Here is a 23,835-nt window from a genome sequence, read left to right as displayed (position 1 = left end):
GGAAACTTGTCTAATCGTGTTTTACGTTGCAATTAAGAGACTATTATTACCATTATTATTATTGTAATTAATAAGACTTATTTCTATAGGATAATTTTCAAGTCTTAATAATACATTTCTGTGAATGATTCAACTTAATGCCCTTGTTTGTATTGCAATTTCTCACAGTTTTACTATCATAGTATGCAACCCATTAAGGCAACACGGTAAACAAATACAGGGCTAATTAATGTGGAGCGCTTAATGCAACCCATCTTTAAAGAATCACAGGAAATTGGAGGAAGGAACTATTTGGTCACCGAGCATACGTCACTGCAGGGCAACACGTAAGAGAAATGGCGCCCTGCCATTGGTCACTTGCCCTTGTCAATCAAACAACTCTATTCTCCCCGCCCCAGTGGTCAAGGTTGGTTGAGAAGGCGTCAGTGTGTTTAGTTTGTGCAGTCGAACCTGGAGCAGTGACAGATGAATTGTCGAAAATAGAGGAAAAGGGAACGCGGGCGACTCTCCCGTGCACAAAAAACATGTTTCCTAAAGGCAAAAGCTCCGTCGTGCCATCGGATGGTCAAGCTCGGGAAAAGTAAGGTCTTTTGAACATCGGCCGTCGTGCGTGTGTTATTGTGTTGGATGTAGCCTATTGTTAGAGCAGTATAGGCACGGCTGCATTTGGAGCGTATGCTGCTGCTATAGGCTTGTCGCGAGAGCGTTGAATCGAAAGTGCCCAGCCGTGCGCCATTCTGGGGTCCCCCTATGGCACAGAGCTTTCGACTCTGGTTATTGTGATGTGATCCAGAATAAAAACCGTGCCTTTTTAAATCACCTACATTTTAATGCGGCCATTTGAAATAGTTTCTGCATGCGGGACGGGCGCTTCTGTGTTCCTTGTTTCATTTTGCCTCAGACGCCAGTCTCGGAGGGGAGTGGGTCCCGTCTTTTGTTTAGTTTTTATGCATTTAGCATGTTTTTGAGATGCATTCTTGCTCAATGGGGGGTTTATGAATAATAAAAAATAATAAATAAATTATGGAAATGTAAATTATTTTTTGGGTAATATAATGAGCATTTTCTTTGGATAATGCACTCATTTTTACCATAGACACTGTTTAAGTATAAACCAGAGAGGAGTGTGACACAATACTGATTTTTTTAATTTGTCCTCACCAACCATATTATGCCTTTTTTATTTATTTTTTATTAATTGTTGCATTATTAACTTAATATTGTATTCTCTCTGTTTTATTGCAGGTTAGCTTTGTATGTTTATGAGTATTTGTTACACATTGGTGCTCAGAAGTCAGCGCAGACTTTCCTGTCAGAAGTAAGGACCCCAATCTCAATCTCAGATTTTTCACAGACATACACTTGCAAACATTAAAATTGAAAATGTAATTCAGTTCTATGCACTCAGACTGCATTTAAAAAAAAAGATTTGATCATTTTCTGGTCCATTTTAGATCCGATGGGAAAAGAACATCACGCTGGGAGACCCTCCTGGGTTCCTGCATTCCTGGTGGTGGTGAGTATTTTGAGTGTATTTTGTCTTTTTATAATATTAAAATAAATAGTTGACCCATAAATGAAAATGAAGTCCGTATTTACTCACTTTTGTGTCGCAAACCTGTATGGCTTTTTTTATTCTACTGAACACAAAAGGAGAAATTCTGAAGATTGTACTGGTCATTCTTTTACATGCAGTTACAATAATGGAGACTGAAGCTTTCATGCTTCAAAAAACTTGCAAAAGTGTCATAAAATTGGTCCATGCAACTTGTACACTTTGTTTGATTTTTTTAAACCATATGATTAAGCAAGAAACAGATAAAAATTTGTGTTGTTATTCACTGAAAATCTTTTACCACACACAGCTGTTAAATTGTATAGTTCATTGTTATTGCAATGAAAACATCCCAACAAAAAAGTGTTTTATTTATTCCATTGAAACAAAAGTCATAGAGGTTTGAAATGACATGAAAATGAGTAAATGATGATACAGGCTTATTTGACCACTTTTTTTCTTTACCCCAGTGTCTTTTGGGACCTCTACTGTGCAGCTCCTGAGAGGAGAGACACATGCGAACATTCAAGCGAGGCCAAGGCTTTCCATGACTATGTGAGTACAGAAAAGCACAGACTGTTTCCATAATGTATGCAGACTAGAGGACAAAATTGGATTACATGTGCCTGTGAATCTTGCAGACTCTGGAAGAGTCTCTGTGTTTTATAATAAGGAAGTGTGTACAGTGTTGGGTGTGAAGGATGTTGTAATCACCCCTACAATAGCAATGATGTCAGCAGGGTTTTCCATGGGTTTCTAGACAAAGATGCTCGGATGATGAGCTTTGTAATGTACATGATGTTCGGCTAATTGGATATCAAGGCATGCGTGAACAAAGATTGAAGCCAGGACAGCTCTTATTATTTATAGATATTTCAAAATTGTGTTACATGGCACTTTTTAAAATGTGACCCTGCCTGGACCACAAAACCAGTCATAAGGGTAATTTTTTTTTAAAATTGAGATTTATACATCATATGAAAGCTGAATAAATAAGCTTTGAATTGATGTGTGGTTTGTGAGGATAGGACAGTATTTGGCTGAGATACAACTATTTGAAAATCTGGAATCTGAGGGTGCAAAAAAATCTAAATATTGACAAAATCCCCTTTAAAGTTGTCCAAATGAAGTCCTTAGCAATGCATATTACGAATAAAAAAATTACGTTTTGAGATATTTACGGTTGGAAATTTACAAAATATCTTCATTGAACATGATCTTTACTTAATATCCTAATGAGTTTTGGCATAAAAGAGAAATTGATCATTTTGACCCATACAATGTATTTTTGGCTATTGCTACAAATATTGCGTGACGTAAGACTGGTTTTGTGGTCCAGGGTCACAAATGGATTTGCAGGCAGAAGCCCTTTAGAGTGGCATGAAGATAACAAATCAAACAATATCGTTTTTAGGCAAGATAAGTCCTAGTTTTCCATGAAATGCAAATTGTAGCATCTATGCATTCTATGCATTTTCTCAACAGCTTATATAGGAATGATGTGGCTCTTAGGCCAAAATCTCCAGATTTAGCTTCTTACCAATAATATATGTCCGCTGTTGTCTAGCCACAAGCTTTAGTGAGGGGCCACAGGTCAGAGGTCATATATGCAGCGAGTCTAAAAATCAAACCCTTGCTCCTCTGTCTAGACATCCTAATCTGAAAGGATGCTGCCGTACACCGATACATGAAACTGCCGTGTGAAAATTAGCTGCATGTTCAGCGTAGCTGGATCTTCAGGAGTGTTATAGGGCATTATGTTTTGAAGTCCTCGTCGCAGTCTCCTGCCTTTTGTGCCCAGCTATGGTCGGGACCGTGGCGTCAGGTCTGTGCTCTCTTATTCTCCAGAGGGTGGGGGAGGAGGCTGCACCCTCTTTAAACAGTGGCCATGTTGTCTTCATGCTGTGTCAGGGGAAACACTCCCCCTCGGGCTGCGGTGGGGATTCAGAGTGATTGATGGCTGTCATGGAGCCTGTCGGTAGGCAGATTGAAAGGGAGGGAAGAGACAGATGGAACGAGGAGCATGGAAGCGAACTTGGAGGGTCAGGGACGGATGAGCTGTGTGGAGCAGGACTGTGTTGGATTTGTTTTGTTATTTCGGGGCATTTTGGTGATATAATGATGTTAGATTCCCGATGGAGAACTGTTATCAGGGTAGGACAACCAGGAACATTTCCCTGGCTTAACTTGAAGCATTTTCCTTGGTTATGAGAAATTTAACTAATCCTAAGGTGACATAAAATTACATTCCCACCCATTTCACTTAATATGATTTTCCGAGCGAAAAAAGACACTCAGCAAGAGGAGGAAGGGCGAAAATGGATTTTATCCATTGAGAATTGATTGGATCATGAAAAGTAGGCGTTCTTTTCCAGAGTTTCCCTTCATTTTGTTGGATTGCTCACCTTTCGAAACAGGAAATGGCAGCCTTGGTGACGTCAGGCAAAATAGAAAAGTAATTTTGGAAGTGAATCAATTCATTGAGTTTCTGTGGAATAATATGCACTGCATGCAGTGCTATTTATTTATAGATGTTTACAATTGTTTTTTTTTCAGTTTTATTTTAATTTAAGTTTGTTTTAATATTTTTATGTGCATTTGACTACTTTATTAGTGTTTTACTATTCCTGTTTAGAAATATTTACATTTTAAAGTTATTTACAATTTAATTTCATGCAATATTTATTTTTTATTTCATCTTTATTTCAATTAGCAAAGACTGTTTATTTTGTGTTTTAGTTAACCGTAACACTGAAGTTTGAATTGAGAAAATATCTATTGTGTCTATTAAGAATGTGATCAGGATCGATCTTTTTATCGATTTTAAAAAATAAAAAGTCCTCATGGCGCTTGAACTGTGAACTTGAATAGTCTGAATGAAAAGCATAGCTGCTCTATTGTTGTGGATCAGTCTCGGTCTGACTCTTCCCATTGGCCGGTTCTGATCTGTGCTGTTCCATCAGGGTCAGCTGCTCTTCTTTCTTTCTACCTCCTTCCTGTGGTATTTCACAGTGCTCTCTGAAAAGCCTTGCTTGGTTAACTCAGGCTGAAGTGTGACAGGCAGCAGACCACACTATTATATGCATGATCAAATCCCTGTTGTGCTCTGAATCCTAGTTCTTTCCTCTTGGTTTTGTAGACCTTAAAATTGGATTTTACACCAGTCAGTTGTGGCTGTGCCGTTGGCTTTATTGCTTGCTGTTAGAGCACAGATTTATGAGTGCTAGAATGCATTAAGCTGCATTTTCTACTTGTGGAATAAATCTGTTTTCCAAGGGGAAAAAAAATCAGTGCTTAAGATGTACAGGTGTTTTTCTCCCATCTAATTGTCCTGATCTTTTTTTTTTTCTTAATGATTTGTGCCCACAGAGTGCCGCAGCAGCCCCCAGTCCTGTTCTTGGGAACATGCCACCAGGAGATGGCATGCCAGGTGGACCCATGCCCCCTGGATTCTTCCAGGTTAGATTATCACCCTCTTTCTAAACCTCATGTCTTGTGAAATATTTTTAAGATGTCAGTGATCCAAACCCTGCATAGACTATCAGTCAAACCTTTGGTTACAGTGAATTAATGTTTCTCATGATTTTAAAAAGATTATAGAAAAATATTATTATTATTACATGTATATAGCTTTTAAATATTGTTTTTTTTAAATATTTTTGTTTTTGCTTTTTAATTTATATGCAAATTGAGTTTATGCATGCTCTCTTTCTATAAAAAAATTAAAAAATATTTTGCATTACTGTTTAGGTATAATTACATATTTTATATGTAGATTTTCTTTTGTTTACATCTATTTCAATTTATTGAAATAAATGTATTATACTTGGAATATTGATATTTTTATATTATAATAATAGTGACTTGATATTATAAAATTATATCTTTGAAAGTCTTTAAACAGAAAATATTATTAACAATATGCATATAGTTTAGATTTTAATATTTATATATAAAGTATAGAAATAACTATAAATATTTAAGTTATTTTCAGATTTATGAAATGTATATAATTTAAAAATAATCACAATGAATGATTTTATAGGATACAACATGAATATATATGGAAAAGATACTTTATACTTTCCCCTATATAATCTTGTTGTATCCTATATAATAATTAATTATTATTATTTTGAAATGATATATTTCCTAAATGTTAGCATTTACCAGTATTAATGGTTCGTATCGTGAGGTTTGACTAATAGTGAAAATGATTGTTTTGTTTTTAAATTATTTAACCTTAAGTAAAAACAGGGAATGATGGGACAGCTCTGACTCTGACTCAGTGTTGGGTCCAGTATTGGCTTTCTCTATTAAAATTCTGTTGCTCCTGTTGATTTCTTCATAAATGTTAAATTGTGTTCTTGCTGATCATTGTTGTTCACCCATTGATTCATTTTGTTCAATTTGTCCAGTTGCTTTGCTCTTTCAGTGGGGGGTTTATCTGTTCAGCCACCAGTCACTTATGATTCTCAGTGCGTTCTGTGGTGTTGTTCTCTTTCCAGCTCTTTAAATAGCCTAATGACTCTCTCTTTTTTCTTTTTTGTCTCTTCATTGCCCTTTTTATCACTTGCTGCCTTTCCCTTGCTTGGTCTCTTGCTCCTGCTCTCCTCTCGTGTGGTCTCTTCACTTTCTTAGGGCCCTCCCGGCTCCCAGGCCTCCCCTCACGCTCCTCCTCCCCCTAACAGCATGATGGGACCCCACGGCCAGGTAGCGGCTCATGTCTATTCACGGACAATTTCATTTGACTGATTCTGCCCTCTGTATTGTTTCTCTCTCGCCGTCTTCCTGTTAGCCGGCTCTGCTGAGCTGTGGTTCCCCTGTGTTCTTGCAGGCATCTTTGCAACTTCATTAGATTCAGACAAAATGTCATTGTTACAGTTTTCTGACGAGTTGATTTGTGTTGCAGCCTTTCATGTCACCTCGCTTTGGTGGGGGACCACGACCCCCCATCAGAATGGGCAACCAGGTGAGTTCATCAGTGTGGTCTTGATGTCAGCTTTTGTAGCTTTAATTAAAATGTCCAATTAATAAAAAAAAAAATAGATGTTAAAATTAAATGTGTACTGACTCTTTTCCAGCCCCCTGGTGGAGTTCCAGCCGCCCAGCCAATGCTCCCAAACATGGATCCCAGACTACAGGGTGAGCATGAGTTATGAGTATATCTGAGTTAACATACTTCAAAGCTGCAGATGACCTAAACTGATTTGACATCTGCTTTCCCCATCTCAAGGGCCGATGCAAAGGATGAATGTTCCTAGAGGAATGGGTCCCATGGGCCCTGGCCCCCAGAGTTTTGGAGGAGGGATGAGACCACCACACAACTCAATGGGCCCTGGCATGCCAGGAGTGAACATGTAAGACCTTTTGTAATAATATTGTTTGGAGTCATTAAGATTTCAATAAAATTCATATTTTATTCGACAAGGACACATTAAATTGTTCAGAAGTGTGAGTAAAGACATTTATAATGTTACAGAAGTTTTTTTCCAATTAAGGGCCAGTTTTACTAAACGGCAAATTAGCGCGAGAGCGCAATTTCAAAAGAGCGTCAATGGGTGGAAATTTCTGCGGGTGATTTACTAACAACGTGCAAATTAAAGAACACAGACACAACATCTCATTTACATATTGACCAATGGAATATACCAAGTGCAGCGCAAATTAGAGCAGTCGCAAATAAAGAATAAAGTAATAAAGAAGCCATAGTACGTTGAAAAGAACTAGAGGCTAAATGCTAGAAGTTGCAAGAAGTTTTGATAGACCTGGTATTGCATGACTCCTAATTGAGGGTTCCAAGTCCTCTTTTATTTCCTGAAGCAAATTAAAAATAACATGGCTTGGCAAACGATATTTTCGTGTTCTTCTTGCATTCCAAATAAATTGCGTGTGAAAACAAAAAAACACGCACTCTCTGTTCTCTGCGGTGCCTCCTACTAGCAACAATAATTGCAGCCATTTCAAGAGCAAAATAGTTTAGGACATGCTTTTTTGGGGTGTTAAATAATGGCGCAGATACCAGTAATTTGACACAAACGTTAGTAAAACGCATTTCGTGATTCATTTGAATACTCTCCTCCCATAAATTTTGCGTCTGAAAGGGAAACTCCTAGAAATGCATTTTCAATAAGGTCATGCGCAAAAATAACTGTGTTCACTCCTTTTCAGCGCTAATTCGTCACTGTGCGTAACCTGACAGTACTATTTTAATGCCAAAAGATGGTTTACGTTGGCACAAGCTGTTAGTAAAACCCCTAAATGCTGTTCTTTTATTAACTTTTTATTCATCAAAGAATCCTAAAAAATGTATCAAAATAATAAACAGCCCAACTGTTTTGTTGCATTGATCATTTCTTGAGCACCAAATTTGCATATTAAAATGATTTCTGAAGGATCGTGTGACTCTGAAGACTGGCGTAATGGCTGCTGAAAATTCAGCTTTGACATCACTAAAGAAAATGACATTTTAAAGTAACTTTTTTGTTGTAAGATTCTAGGTTGTAATAACATTTCATAATGTTACTGTTTTTTCTTTTTATAAAAAAGCAGCCTTGGTGAGCATAAGAGTCTTAAAAATCTCACCAACTCCAAATATTTGAACAGTAGTTAATGATATAAATGACTGATTAAATTGAAACTGAATACTAATCCACATTTTTTGTGTGTTTTGCAGGGGCCCTGGAAATGGCAGACCTCCATGGCCAAATCCAAATGCCAACAATGTAATAGTCTAACTAATTTTAAGTATTTTATTACAGTAATTACATTTTTCTATAACAGAATACTACATGCCCAAACATAATTCTGTTTGTTTTGGTTTAGATGCCATATTCATCACCATCTCCTGGTGCTTATGGGGTAAAAAAAGTTCCTCATCTACTGCATATTTTATTACTATAATTATTCATAAAGACTTTGGAGTATTACTTTAAAGCTGTAATCCATTTGTTTCTCCAGGGTCCACAAGGAGGGGGGCCTCCAGGAACACCTGGAATTGTCCCTAGTCCAGCAGGTCTGTTTGCCACACATTCAGTTAATAAAGCACACTAATTCAGCTGAGAGTCTTTCATAACCTTCTTTATTGGATTTAGTTTAACTCTGATTTCAATAGACGCCAGAATTAGGCTTTGCCTAAAGCAGAATATTGATTGTTTAACTGATCATGCAGAAATTTCCATCCCATTAATGTAACATCTCTCACCCACAGACTCGAACAACTCCAGTGAAAACCTGTACACCATGATTAACTCAGGAGGTGGAGGTCGCAACAGTGTAAGAGACAGACCTGCTGACTCATTTCTCAGAGGCACACCATTCAGAAATTGCTTAGTGTTATACATTAGAATAGCAGAAGTGCCCTTGGCTGTGTTCATGTTACCCTTTTTCATCATTACTGTCTGATGACAGAATTTTATTTTTTTTATTTTTTTATTTTTTTATTTGGCTGGTTTTGTCCAGTTTCCCATAGGCCCAGGCTCTGAGGGCCCCCTAGTGGCCATGGCAGGAATGGACCCAATGCATATGAATGGAGGTAATGTTACTGTAAAAACTTAAAATAAAAACTTAAATCTATTTGAAAACACTTTTCTTTTTTAATCTTGTGCATTTATAGGTTCAGGAGACCTGGATGGACTTCCAAAGGTGATCTATTATAATCTTTCTAATAGTATTTAGATGTATTTAATAGAATGCTGCAGGAGTGGATCCTAAAACATGGAAATGAGTAAGCATTTTTGCACTTCCGGTTCCATCATCCTGAAGTCAGTGGGGTTTTGGTTAAATGCCTGAAAGGAGGTCTGTGGAGAACAGAAACTCAAGATATTTTCATGTTTGATTCAATAGCTATGTTTCCATCCAAAGATTCTCAAAGAAACTCATGCGCAAAACTGGAATATCGCATAAAACATTTGCGTATAAAGCACCGTTTCCATCCAACGAGTCAAAGAGAACAAAATCATCACTTCCTGTAAACTGACACCAAATATCACTAAGAAAACTAGGAGAAGCCACTGAATATAATCATTTTCATATAAGATAAAAATTACTTGCATCTTAGAGCAAGCAGACAAAACACAATAAAAGGAAGTCATTGCAGGCATTTCAGAACGATCAACAACATATAGATGCTGTGCAACGAGATCAGTCCGCTGCTAGTCAAGTTATCCCGTCTCATAGCGCAGTCACATGACTTTTCCGATGCGCATGGAGGATTTTTTTCGGTAAATATGTTTCCATCATGGTTTATGCGCATTTTTTCTTATTGGATAAAAGGTTTGTCCTACTCGTATGTTTATGGCCATTTTTAGAATTTACGCGGATCTTAGTGTTTCCATCGAGGGTTTTGTTTTTTTTATGCGATATTCCAAAATGTGCTTAAATAGGTGGATGGAAACATAGTTATTGACGTAAAACACATCAGCAATACCCCACTCATGTTTTTTTTTTAAAGGCAGTTGCTAACAAGTCACTAAATGGGACTACAGAGGTTGACTTTTTTATTCAGATTTTACAGCTTGTGTTTGTACTCACACTCTCACAAACTATTCTAAGTCAAACTTGTAGATTTTAAAATAAGATCAAAAGAGTTTTCAGAAACCTAGGGGTATTGATGTTGAAGTCATTTTGTGATGTAGTTCCTTCACAGCCTAACTTTAGCTTTTTACTATTGACAATTGTATTTAGGCTATAAAATTTGTAAGTTGTGTTCATATGTGAATATTATCATGATGAAAAGAAGAATCAGAGAGAGTCATGAATATAAACACACAGCTTATTTTCTGCAGTAATCCAAAAGCTAATGGAAAAATTCTATTGGAATTGATGCTAAATTCCAGGTTGGCCAGAAATAAATAAATACGTCATCTCTGCAGCACTCTTATCCACTACCTCACATCCTATATGAGAACTTTCCAACTAAGTTTTACATCTCATCATCAGAATTCTCCTAATAACATGAGTGGCATGAGCAATCCACCCGGGACCCCTAGAGATGAAGATGTAGGAGGCAGCTACCTTCACTCCTTCCAGAATGAGAATGTAAGATTCATCAACTTTTATATCCCTTTGTTATATATTACAACAACAGGGTTTCCCAAACTGGGGTTTGTGTGTAGATGGAAAACTAATAATTAAATCGTTAAAATGTTTATTTAAAAAATCTCAGTCTCAATTCTGTACCTCAAGCAAATATTTTTTTTTCAAAGAGGTTCGGCTGACAAAAGTTTGGTTATCCCAGTATTATAGCTGTTTTGAAAATGTTAGCTAGCTTTGTAGCTTAACAATGTGCCATTACCAGACACGGTTCTAAAAAACAAAAAAAATGGTATGCTGGTGGCACAATGCAACACAACCATCAAATTGGTGTAAGCTGCGTTTGTACTTTTTCTGTCGAGTGTATTAACTTGTTTGTTTCTTCCTGTCTTTACAGCAGTACTCCCCTTCCATGACCATGAGCGTCTGATGCCAGTCTGTTTGCTCCGTTCTGGAAACTCACAGTTGGCCATCGATGACATAGAGTACATGTACAGGAAACGGAATTGGGTGGGACTGCCCTGCGTCCTCACAAGTGGTCTCATGCAATATTAAAATTATTTTTTTTATTTTAAATGGCTAGCAAACCTTTTCTCCTCTCTAAGATCAGAAGATCTAAATGTGACTCAGTGCTCCAGGATTTTTAGTTTTCTTGTTCCCCTCAGAGGCCATCTCTCATTAAGAAGAAAAGTATGGTTACTGCTGACATAATCGCTGGATGTGTGTACATTTTGTGCCGAAGAGGAATAATCGCAGTTCGCTCTCTCTGGAAATCCGACATCCACGTCCAACTTCAGCATGGTTTACACGTACGAAACTTCCTCCGAATTTTTGACACTGAACTCTCATGCGTGGCCTTGAATTCTGTGAATATTTTATTGCCTTTTGATGACCTGTTTTGATTTTTCTCCAGTGAAACGCATCAAGTGGTGAGAGAATTCGGTCTTTTCTGAGCGGGGAAAGACTCACAGTTGTATTTTACTTGTACATTGTCATTTTTGTCTTCAAGCATTATAAGCAGCTGCTTTTAAGGAATAACTGCATTGACGGGTCCCGTCATGAAGATGACTTTTTGTTTTGTTTTCTGCACTGATTTCATGTTCTCTTATTTTTCTGAAATTTAACTGCTGTCTCAATCTTTGGTCGAAGACTGAATGATACGCTGATCCTCTCAAATGCTGACCCTGACAAACATACTACCTATGAGACCTTCTCAGAGCTCCTCAGGCGGGTGACTGGATTACGCGTCTGAATGGGTCTCCCTGCAAAATGTTCGCCCGTTGTTGGGTTTGATTATGTCATGATGAATTTGTGATGGTTAAAGATACCCATATCATGTTTTCTTTTCTTATATATATGTAATTCCCTCCCATGTGCCTCTTGTTTTAGCTCTGAAATGGTTTGATGTTGGTTCAAAGTGTCATCCCGTAAGGATGTTGCTTTTGTAAGCCAGACTCTAGTGTGTTTGGATTTGTTTTGTATTAGGTTTCATTTGAGCGACATCAAAGTCATACTGCAGTTAGAATGGTAACTTATTCTATTTATACAGACACTTGGACATTGTTTTACATTTTTAGTAGTTGTTTTGCACTGCTTTTGTTAGCTTGTGCATCTTTTAACTGTGGGCTGAATAGGCTTGTTTATATATTGACTACTGAATTATTTGGCTCCTTTGAGGATTTTTGTCTTATGTTTTTCAGTCATTTATACTAATTCAAGCAGGAAAGCAGCGTTTCAGCCTACCTTCATTTTCCAGCAAATCGCTTTTTAAGAGAAAAGGGAAAGCTCAATGTGAAATGATTTTAACTTTGGAATGATGTAAAGCTGTTGATGTTCCCCGACTTCTTTAGGGTAACATCTCTCCAGAGGGCCAAGATCCAGCCATTTGATTTCCATGTAAATCATTCTCTTTGAATCAGTGAACCAGTTTCGATGTAAGATAAAGTTGTTCCCAAATTGTCTCAAGCCTCTGTCTGTTTTCACTCATGGTACAATGCATATAATGTTTTTAGTATACAGAGCGTGTCGTAAGAACCCATTGACGAAGCTCTTCGCTCTCCTCTTCTGCGAAACATCCAGCAGGATCATAGTGGACACGGCTCAAACGGGCTGCAAGGGTGTCATGCCCAATCTTTTAGGCAGAAGTGATTCATAAGAGCTCTACAGGTTTTGCCCAACCAACTGGCACTTAAACTCTACAAACCAATGAATGTCCTTAAGAGTCTTTTTCTTTCTCAGCAATTCTCAAGTGGTATTATTTGACTGTTCCCACAGATGATGTTTTCCATTGTAAACACACTAGACCAGTGGTTTGCAACCTTTTTGACTCTAAGGCCCCATAATGACCCCAAAAATATTTGAATTCCTCACCCCCATCTAGGCTAATAGGTTTCCTCTGGTATGTCTTCTGATGACTTTTGTATTCATACTATTTTTAATTTACAGAAACTAAGAGTGTTCAAAAATGTATCTTTTTATTGTAAAGGCATTTATTGTAAAGATTTTTTTTTACAAATATTTTTACTTTCAATTTATACACAAAAATATTTTAGAGCTTGGCATACCCAGAAAAATGACAACATAAAACACCCATAGTGTTTTAAGATTTTAAAACTATAAGAAATCTTGTTCTTTGAAAGGGTGAATTAAACAAAAAAAAAAAGTTTCTTTTAAAGCTTGTTTTGTCTTAAATTCATTTTATGTCATCTTGAGGCCCCCTTTGAAATTTACTAAGGCTTTCTATTGGGCCTCATCCCTCCTGGTTGAGAACCACTGCAGTAGACAGACAGCTTAGACTGATTACTTGCATCTTTTGCAGTGCCTCGCAAATGAGCACCAACTTTCTGTGTGAGTGGCCCCTTTTGAGAATTTGAACACACCCCCCCCCCCCCCCCCCCCCCAGTGGTGTTCACAACATTACTAAAATTATATTTTTTAACATAGTCTCTTGGTAAGTTTCAACAGATTGATTACATTCTGTGACTTGGCTGCCTGATCTTGTGGCAAACAGTGAACTGTCATTCTATTTATGATGGAAATCAAAGGTCACAATAAAAAAAAAATGTAAATCAATCATTTACTACATATAACTGACACTAAGACATTTTCAAGCCTGTGGTGAATATAAAAAGCTTTGCACATCAATGCTGTTTTAGTAAACCAGTTGTACACTTAGTCATTAAGAAAAATGTTTAAGAGCTTGTAGCCTTTTTAAATGAATGAAAGTAGAGTCTGGAGTCAAACTTTGTCTTTGGATCAGCCTGTAGAGTCTGCAGCTCTGAGAGGAACCCACAACAGGATCCTGACTGCCAAATACAACATGTGACAAGTCCAAAGTACAAATGCAGCCATAAAGTTAAGGTTCTTGCAGCTAAAAACAGGAACTGACCATTGTTTGTCATTCATGAGCATCTTAGAATTGAATTGCTCAAGTCTGAATTAAATTATTTATTTAGTCATTTAGCAGACGCTTTTATCCAAAGCGACTTACAAATGAGGACATAAGAGCTAATATACAATATATTTGTTAATAACCAACAAAAGAGCGACAACGTGCAAGTGCTATTACAAGTCTCATTTAGCCTAACGCAGTACAGATAATAATTATTATTATTCATTTTTATTTATTTATTTTTTATAAAAAGACATAGATAAAATAGAATTAGAATAGAGAGTGCTAGAGTTAGAGGGTCAAGTAAAGATGGAACAGATGAGTTTTTAGCCGTTTCTTGAAGATGGGTAAGGATTCGGCTACACAGATTAAATTAAAGGTAAAACAGGTAGAAGTCCAAAATACAGCACGTCTTTGTTTTACATTTAATAATTTGACATTATCTTCCATCATTTCATTTCACCTCTCCATCTTTTACAGGTTAACAAATTCTTTTTTAAATATTGTGCAAGGGTTATGAAAAAAAAATCCATTTGCAATATATTATGTTAGCATATTCCATAGTAGATGACATCAGATTCTATAGTTTGCATCTACACTCAAAAAAAAAAAAAAAAAAAAGTGCTATATTGCACTAAAAGTGGTTCTTTGGCTCGTAATCATAGGGAACCACTTTTGGTGCTGTATAGCACCAAATCTTGGTGCTTCAGTGGTTCTTCAGCGGTTCTTCACCGCTTCTTTGGCACCGCTACCATATACAGAACCCGTTAAGCTCCTGTATGGTTCTTCGGTGGTTCTTTGGGGTGATTAAGTACAAAGAACCTGTTAAGCTCCTTTAAAGGTTCTTTACGAGCCAAAGAACAACTGTCTGTGCTGTTTAGTACCATTTTTGTTGAAGAAATACAGTGCAATATGGCACCTCTTATGGTTCTACATAGCACCAAAAGTGGTTCCCCTATGACTATGAGCCAAGAACCACTTTTAGTGCTATATAGCACCTTTTTTTTTTTGTGTAGATTACCATTGTCCATTGAAGACCAGGTTTACTGTTACTAGTAGTCATTTGAATAACAGGTCAATAATGAATTAGCTGTAATAGGTTTGATGAGATGTACTGGATGAACGGTTACTAAAGATACACTCAACATAAATGATTTTGCGAAGCTGTTCATTTTTTTTATCGATTCAGTGACTGCAATGTGCAAAATGTTCATAACTGCCTTACATTGTGTTCTGTCAGAACTGTGCAGCTTAAAAGAAGCCATTTGCAATATTTGTCAGGTCAAGCATGGATAAAAGTGAAGTTCAAGATGTGCTTTTCACTGAAGGACAAGCACACGCCATTGATATGAAGTAAAGTAGCCATGCCTTATGACATACACTCACTCTTATGAGATATATATGACTGTTTATTTGAATAGTTGTTGAAAAATCTGTGTATTTAGTGAAATTTGTTTAGAACAAATGACTGAATTATCAGTTTACAGTTCACACCGTTTTACCCTGTAAGCATCATTTACAGTCACAAGCTCAGAAAAAAATCTTACAAGCACAGATGCCCTTCACAGTCTCTGCTGATGGATATTGATACGGTCTTTGAATAAATGCTGGTATGATAATTATGCATTTGCATTAAAGCAGAAAACATATATATGAATGTTTACAAAAAATAAAAACATTTGGGTTCAAATTCCATAAAAAATATTTGCTAAAAATACTGTCACCAACTTACATTTTACATCCATTTATGTGTTTGAAACATCAAGGTACAGACACCAGCTGGTTTAATCTGTATCTGTCACAAGCAAACACAAGGACTCAGAAAGTGAGTTCAGGCACTAGAATTTAAGAAAAGTGCAAATATATAAATGGAATCTTGGATAGAACACTTCCAGTTTTTTCCCTTTTAATTAATTTTTTCCAGAACTTTTCGAACCTCTTCAGGCTTGTACCCCCAAGGTCCGATGCCACCCTGTTAGGAAGAATAAAAACGATTGTGAAAATCCTTCCATACTGTGGACTTACTGATGAATATATTTCCTGATGAATATATTTAGACTACACAAGACACTGGCAACCAAAAATGCAACAAAAGCAAAAGAACAGACCCAAGCAACTATAAAACCCTTTGCCTCATGCTGTTCAGCTCATTCCAAACCTTTCACCTCTATAAACACATTAAATTTCTTACTACAAGAGGAAGAGTGTGTGTAAAAGCCACTGGCCAAGGTTACAATGTTCCAGAGCTTTCACTAGCAACTCTCTGCTCTCACGAGAGCAGTTACGACGCTTTGGAGGCATTTCCTTACGGTGTGCACTGTGCAGTTTGTCTACATTAGAAAACACTCACCTGATAGATAACTTTCCCACTCTGAATGACATAGAGGCGCTCAGGCAGGGCTCCGTATTTGCTGGCAGTGTTGTTGGTCATCTCATCCACTACCACAGGGCAGAGGGGGTCTTCTTTGACCAGGGTCCGGGCCGCAGCCAGTCTCTCCTCCAAGTTTTTGTGCACGCTGATGTCGACGTTGTTTGCAAAGGCCCAAGCATCTATAAGAAAACAGAAGAATTTTGCAAGTTACATAACATTTATCAGTTAGTGCTCTACATTTAAAGTACTCTACAGTGTATTCTAGGCACAGTTTATATCAACCCACATTGTTACTATTGCATCAGGACAACAGCATATTATTTGAAATATTATCAGCATTACCAGTTGCATGGGCTTCTGCAAGGTAAACAACGAGGAAATCTGCCACATCACTGAAGTCCTTGACAAGTTGTTTGAACTCATCAAGCTTGTAGAGAAATGGGGGTCATGTGCAGCTTCCGAAACTCAGAACCAGTGGACGGTTCCCTGTGAAGAAGACTGCATCAATAACAGTGTTGGGTGTAATGCATTACTAAGTATTTAATTAATTAATTACTTTTAATGTAATAGCATTAAATACTGCCCAGAATATAACAACTAATGTTTTTAATGTAACATATTATTTAATTTTTTTTAATTGGAGAAGACCCTTAGGACTGATGCAGTCAGTTTAATTATTCCAATAATAAAAATAATAAAGAATACATTTACTATACCTTTAAGAAAACGATGAATGCTTGTTTTCTGTCCATCCAGGGTGAATAAAGCTGTGTCCGGAGCCGCGTGCCCCTCAAACGCCTCCAGGCCCAGCGAGCACCAGTTCACGGAGAGCACGGTTTTAATGAACCTCAGAGAAAAGAAAGTCGGACCCCAGTCCTCGTATCTGAATTTGGGATTTTGAGTCATTGTCGACTTCTCTCCCATTTTTAGAAGGATTTTCCTCATCAGTCCCGGGGAAACGAATGACAGGAGTTTCAACAGGGTTATATGCACGATCGCAAACAATATCATGACCACAGCTGATACATAAACATTAAGTTTTCTGAGCGCATATCCCACTGTGGTCCCCATCGCGAGAAGAATATATCAGTCCACGCGTCGTGGCGCGAGCACTACATGAACGCCAAAGACATTAAACTTTGCCTGTTGTAGCAAAAACTTACCATCCTCCACCACAACAATGTTACATCACGCCAAAATTCAAGATCAAATCTTACTAGGGCAAACTTTGCTCATTATTATTAATTAGGTCATGTTGGCACTGCTTTGGTAACCTTCCTGGAACTTAATATTCATAATAAGCCTTTGTCAAAGCAGGATTTGTTGATTCGTCAGCCGACCAGCGACCACTCGCCTTTAGCAAACAGCCGGGCTACTGGAAGAACGTCACGCAGCGTAATTAATATTCATGAACCCACCTTCGCCATAGTAACAATCATAACTTGGCTTGTATATTGTATTTATCATAGTGGACACAAAAAGTAAAAAATACTCCATAAACACATTTTTTTTTTTACATATTGTATATAAAACGTTCCATCTATGTTCTTATTAGGCCGACTGACGTTTTAATGTTAGTTTCTAAAAATGTCCATAAGATGTCAATATTGATGACAAACGTTTTCTATTATTTTTCTCTTTTTCACAAATTTATATTATTTCCTCTACGACTCTTATTCGCTGAACCTAAAGTCATAAAAAGAAATGCTATGATTTTTACGCTAGTATCATCCTCCAGGTAATTAAGGTTAGCCAATTAAATATTTCTTATTCTAATGATCTAGGTCTTTATATTAACTGTTGCTGTGTGATGAATCTAATTACTTTTATAGCTTGTTTATCTGATTCTGAGGAAGTTAAACAGGACTGTTTTAGCTGTATAAATGCAAATTATTATTGCCAGTTTGAAGTGACTCCCGATCAATTTCACTGTTCACAAAACATGCATCCCTTTTCAGCAGTGTATATTCATTGGCACTTCGAGCTGTCAATCAAAGCAGGGAACATTAATTATTCAGTCTGTTTTACTATATTATAAAGGTTTACTGGCTATATGCACATCATGTTCCTTAGAGTCCTTTGAAAGCTGAAAGAGTTTGTTCCTTCAATTGGAATTGAGGTTCCTAGCTCATTGTGTGACCCTTAATCTCACAGGTACAAGAAATGATATAGGGGCCATTACTGTATGGAGACTAACATGCACACTTGGATGTCCGAGGTCCAGATGCAGAAATCTGCATGAGAGATTATATAAATAGATTATAACACTACAAGTTAATTACAACATACAATTTGCATGGATGTATTAATTAAATTGTTGCATAGCAGCCAGACAGAATTGTAGTTTTGCCAAAGAAAATTAGTTGGAGCTGATCTTGTCCTTTCAGGGGAAGTTTATACACTCTTTACCTTACCTGTTTAAAACTGAAATCGATATATGGTGATATAGTAGAGTGTGTAATACAATGTGGGCATAATTTTCAATATTAATGTCTAAGCACAACAGCAAAATTGTGCACAACGTCCTGTCGTGGTGTATTTTGACATAATTCCTCATTGCTAGAGGTTAAAAGAGCAGTTAAAGGCATGCTTTTCATTGAAGTACAAGCACACCATTGATATAAAGTTGTCATGCCTTATATAATGACAAACACTGTATGATATATATGATATATACATGACTGTTTATTTGAATAGTTGTAGAAAACTGTATATTTAGTGAAATCTGTGCTTCTAAATTAGTTTAGAACAAATGACTGAATTATCAGTTTACAGTTCACACCGTTTTACCCTGTAAGCATCATTTACAGTCACAAGCTCAGAAAAAAATCTTACAAGCACAGATGCCCTTCACAGTCTCTGCTGATGGATATTGATACGGTCTTTGAATACAATGCTGGTATGATAATTATGCATTTGCATAGAAACAAAAATAAATGTATATCAAATGTTTACAAAAAACATATTGGTTACATATTCCATTAAAAAATATTTGCTAAAGATACTGTCACCAACTTATATTTTACATCCATCCATGCGTTTGAAACATCGAGGTACAGACACCAGCTGGTTTAATCTGTATCTGTCACAAGCAAACACAAGGACTCAGAAAATGAGTTCAGGCACTAGAAAAAAAAATAAAAAAAGTGCCACAATATAAATGCAATCATGGATATAAAACTTCAATTTTTTCCCTTTTAATTAATTTTCTCCAGAACTTTTCGAACCTCTTCAGGGTTGTACCCCCAAGGTCCGATGCCACCCTGTTAGGAAGAATAAAAACGATTGTGAAAATCCTTCCATACTGTGGACGCCCTGATGAATATGTGTAAGCGAATATAAAACCCTTTGCCTCATGCTGTTCAGCTCATTCCAAACCTTTCACCTCTATACATAAGGAAGAGTGTGTGCAAAAGCCTCTGGCCAAGGATAAAATGATTCAAAGCTCTCACAAGAGCAATTAAGACGCTTTGGAGGCATTTCTTGTTCTGTGTGCAGTTTGTCTACATTACAAAATGCTCACCTGATAGATAACTTTCCCACTCTGAATGACATAGAGGCGCTCAGGCAGGGCTCCGTATTTGCTGGCAGTGTTGTTGGTCATCTCATCCACTACCACAGGGCAGAGGGGGTCTTCTTTGACCAGGGTCTGGGCCGCAGCCAGTCTCTCCTCCAAGTTTTTGTGCACGCTGATGTCGACGTTGTTTGCAAAGGCCCAAGCATCTATAAGAAAACAGAAGAATTTTGCAAGTTACATAACATTTATCAGTTAGTGCTCTACATTTAAAGTACTCTACAGTGTATTCTAGGCACAGTTTATATCAACCCACATTGTTACTATTGCATCAGGACAACAGCATATTATTTTAAATATTATCAGCATTACCAGTTGCATGGGCTTCTGCAAGGTAAACAACGAGGAAATCTGCCACATCACTGAAGTCCTTGACAAGTTGTTTGAACTCATCAAGCTTGTAGAGAAATGGGGGTCATGTGCAGCTTCCGAAACTCAGAACCAGTGGACGGTTCCCTGTGAAGAAGACTGCATCAGTAACAGTGTTGGGTGTAATGCATTACTAGGTAATTACTGTAATTTAATTACAGTTACTTTTGATGTAATTGCATTAAATACTATATAGACTATAAAAATGAATGTTTTTAAATGTAACATCCCTTTAAATACTTTGGTCAGTTCAATTAAATTAAAAGAGTAATTAGGAATAATTTAAGAAATGCAATACTTTTTAGAGAGAGTATTTAGCACAGTAATCTAATTACACGGTTGAAAATGTAATTAGTAGCTATTACTTAATTACTTTTTTATTTTTATTTTTTTGAGTAACTTGCCCAACACTGATCAGTAATAAGCAATAAATATTGGAAAAGATCCTTACACTATACCCTAAACTACACATAATGGGACAAGATTCCACACTAGATGCGATACGACAACGCGATGCAACAAAATCACTCACTTACCAAACCCAGAAAACAGGTCTCGTCACTTCTGCTTGTCGGAGAATGTGTTAACAGCCCTATTAACCCTTGTGTTGTGTGGTGTTCACAGTCACAAATGACCGGCCCACAAAAAATTGTTTATAAATCTTATGCAATATTTTCACCAAATATTGGTATCAATCATTTTTCAGCTTGTTTTCTTTCAATTAGAACTGGTTTTGTATTTATTTTTGGAACTGACTGATCGTAGGCCTCATTGATCTGAGCCTAGAGTTAGGGTTCTTGTAGCAGGAGGCAGTACCTGTAACCCAGTCGGGTTGCACAGGTAGTCCAGCTGCTCCAGGATGGCACATCCATACGTGCCATTACAAAGTAGTTTGTTGTGTCTCCCAACACAGTTTCAAGAGCATGCAGGAGATGCCAGGAGACAGGCCATTACATGAGGAGAGCTGGACAGGGATGTAGAAGGGCAACAACCCAGCACTAGGACCGGTTTCTGCTACCTTGTACGGGTAGGAATAGCAGGAGCACTACAGAATGACCCCCCCAGCAGGCTATAGGTGTGTATGTCTTGGACCAAACTTTCAGAATCAGACTTTATTAGGGTGGCGATGTCCTGTAGTGGGACCTGAGCTCACAGCTTAGCACCATGCAGCTCGATTGCCATTTGCCAAAAAACACCAGAATTGGTTTGCCATTGGCATCCTGTTCTCTGCACTAATGAGAGCAGGTTCATACTGAGCACATGTGACAGACGTGAAAGAGTCTGGAGATGCAGTGGTGGGGAATGTTGTGTTGCGTGCAACATCATCCAGCATGACTGGTTTGGCAGTGTGTCATTAATGGTCTAGGGAGGAATATCCGTGGAGGATTGCGCAGACTTCCACATTAGCCAACGGTTCCCTTACTGCTGTTAGGTAACGGGATGAAATCCTCAGAGCTGCTGGTGCAGTGTGCCCTGGGTTCCTCCTGCTGCATGATATTGCCCGACCTCAGTGGCTGCAGTGTTTAGATGACAATGACATTGATGCCATTGACTGGCCCTCGTGTTCCCCAAACTTGAATCCAATTGAGAACGTCTTGAGTATCCAATATTGACGTGATGAACTTCATGCAAGTTGCATCAGCCTGTAACTTTATTTTTTTACCTTGATTTTTGGTGTGATTTTGAAACATGAGGGTTAAATAATGGTGACATAGACCTTTAAGGTAATCAGTTAAACTAGCTAACATTAGATACTTTTATTGTTGACGTTTTATTAAATTTTTATATCTAAATGTTAGTGAAAATAATATTTTAAAAAACTTTTTACATATCAACCTCTTTATGGAAATTAGTTATAATAATTTTTGTATCTACTTTGAGGGCATCTTGTGTAAAACAGCTTCATATTTAACGAAGCATATGCAAAATGCTTGAACCACACTGCACTCCCAACAAGATGGACACGTTTATAATCTAATTCATAATTATTATTTTAACATTATTAGAAGTACACAATGATCGATACCACATTTGTTATTGACTACGCTTGTTGGTTCGCATGGCCTACATGTTTGCTTTCATTTATTTTCAAGATCAATGATCTTATTGGATTCAGTGTGGCTACAAAAGTCTCGCAAAATTATAATTCACATTAGACACTTTTAACTTTAACTAAAGCACATAATCGGTAGCCTATCTGAGATTTTCACTGTCATAGTTTTAATGTTGTTCTTCCAGGCTAGTTTGGACAAAAACTCTTGATTGATACAAAGATACCCGTTATCTCTAGTTAGGACACGGCGTTGAGTTACAACCATAGGGTTACAACAACAAACTACTCCCATTCTTTTATTTATAGAAAGCGCTGACTGTAACGTTACCTTTAAGAAAACGATGAATGCTTGTTTTCTGTCCATCCAGGGTGAATAAAGCTGTGTCCGGAGCCGCGTGCCTCTCAAACGCCTCCAGGCCCAGCGAGCACCAGTTCATGGAGAGCACGGTTTTAATGAACCTCAGAGAAAAGAAAGTCGGACCCCAGTCCTCGTATCTGAATTTGGGATTTTGAGTCATTGTCGACTTCTCTCCCATTTTTAGAAGGATTTTCCTCATCAGTCCCGGGGAAACGAATGACAGGAGTCTCAACAGGGTTATATGCATGATCGCAAATAATATCATGACCACAGCTGATACATAAACATTAAGTTTTCTGAGCGCATATCCCACTGTGGTCCCCATCGCGAGAAGAATATATCAGTCCACGCGTCGTGGCGCGAGCACTACATGAACGACAAATACATTAAAATTTGCCTGTTGTAGCAAAAACTTACCGTCCTCCACCACGATGTTACATCACGCCAAAATTCAAGATCAAATCTTACTAGGGCAAACTTTGCTCATTATTATTAATTAGGTCATGCTGGCACTGCTTTGGTAACCTTCCTGGAACTTAATATTCATAAGTCTTTGTCAAAGCTGGATTTGTTGATTCGTCAGCCGACCAGCGACCACTCGCCTTTAGCAAACAGCCGGGCTACTGGAAGAACGTCACGCAGCGTAATTAATATTCATGAACTCACCTTCGCCATAGTAACAATCATAACTCGGCTCTTTGCGTTGTTTACATTTAAACGGAAAGTTTCTTTTGTATTTGGATCATAGTGGACCCATTTTCGCTTTAGAAAATACCTTATAAATACCACATTGTTTTTTATATATTTTATATATATATATATATATATGGACCTATAAAAAAGTTCCATGGTCTTTATAATTATTAGGCCGACGGACGTTTTAATGTTAGGCTAGCTAGTTTCTAAAAATGTCCATAAGATGTCACTGTTGATATGTTTGACTACAACACTTTTCTATTGTTTTTGCCTTTTTCACAAATCACTTTTTTTTATCATACTCTCTGCGATTCTCTAAACCGAATGTCAGAAAAATAAACATGAGATTTTTACGCTAGTGCCACATCATCCTCCAGGTAATTAGCCTAAGAAATATGTATTACTGATCTGTGTACTCTCAATGATCTTGTTTTG

The 23,835-nt window shown here is 37.4% G+C and overlaps 2 protein-coding genes and 1 pseudogene across 4 annotated transcripts; 1 reads left to right on the top strand and 2 right to left on the bottom strand.

The window, feature by feature from the left end:
* The first annotated feature begins 397 nt into the window (after positions 1-397).
* Positions 398-13,235, top strand: ssbp3b (single stranded DNA binding protein 3b). 2 transcript variants are annotated; one of them, XM_079382617.1, is made up of 17 exons: positions 406-580; positions 1,246-1,318; positions 1,455-1,516; positions 2,026-2,110; positions 4,925-5,014; positions 6,197-6,268; positions 6,468-6,527; positions 6,640-6,700; positions 6,792-6,915; positions 8,232-8,280; positions 8,381-8,416; positions 8,516-8,570; positions 8,766-8,830; positions 9,017-9,089; positions 9,171-9,199; positions 10,496-10,594; positions 10,986-12,551. In XM_079382617.1, the coding sequence occupies exons 1-17, from the start codon at positions 525-527 to the stop codon at positions 11,016-11,018; spliced, it is 1,122 nt and encodes a 373-aa protein (XP_079238743.1). In that variant the 5' UTR covers positions 406-524; the 3' UTR covers positions 11,019-12,551. The 2 variants fall into 2 exon arrangements, with proteins under 2 accessions (XP_079238744.1, XP_079238743.1); XM_079382618.1 differs by lacking the exon at positions 6,197-6,268 and having other exon boundaries at positions 398-580; positions 10,986-13,235.
* Positions 13,236-14,989: 1,754 nt separating this feature from the next.
* On the bottom strand, positions 14,990-17,724 carry LOC306848216 (type I iodothyronine deiodinase-like; annotated as a pseudogene). The gene is made up of 4 exons (XR_013786023.1): positions 17,067-17,724; positions 16,693-16,836; positions 16,330-16,529; positions 14,990-15,951 (listed from the first exon to the last, which is right to left on the bottom strand). The product of XR_013786023.1 is annotated as a type I iodothyronine deiodinase-like (transcript).
* Positions 17,725-17,993: 269 nt separating this feature from the next.
* On the bottom strand, positions 17,994-23,326 carry LOC306848220 (type I iodothyronine deiodinase-like). Its single transcript, XM_079382632.1, has 4 exons — positions 22,675-23,326; positions 20,237-20,380; positions 19,874-20,073; positions 17,994-19,613 (listed from the first exon to the last, which is right to left on the bottom strand). The coding sequence occupies exons 1-4, from the start codon at positions 23,027-23,029 to the stop codon at positions 19,548-19,550; spliced, it is 765 nt and encodes a 254-aa protein (XP_079238758.1). The 5' UTR covers positions 23,030-23,326; the 3' UTR covers positions 17,994-19,547.
* Positions 23,327-23,835: the final 509 nt, after the last annotated feature.

Source organism: Barbus barbus (genome assembly GCF_936440315.1).
Source record: "Barbus barbus genome assembly, chromosome: 28".
Taxonomy (NCBI): domain Eukaryota; kingdom Metazoa; phylum Chordata; class Actinopteri; order Cypriniformes; family Cyprinidae; genus Barbus; species Barbus barbus.
This window is presented reverse-complemented; position numbering and strand designations above follow the sequence as displayed.

Coding starts and splice junctions, on each gene's coding strand:
- ssbp3b (XM_079382617.1), top strand. CDS start 525: ATGTTTCCTAAAGGCAAAAGCTCCGTCGTGCCATCGGATGGTCAAGCT. Junction 2,111..4,924: donor CCAAGGCTTTCCATGACTAT/GTGAGTACAGAA, acceptor TTGTGCCCACAG/AGTGCCGCAGCAGCCCCCAG. Junction 10,595..10,985: donor ACTCCTTCCAGAATGAGAAT/GTAAGATTCATC, acceptor CTGTCTTTACAG/CAGTACTCCCCTTCCATGAC.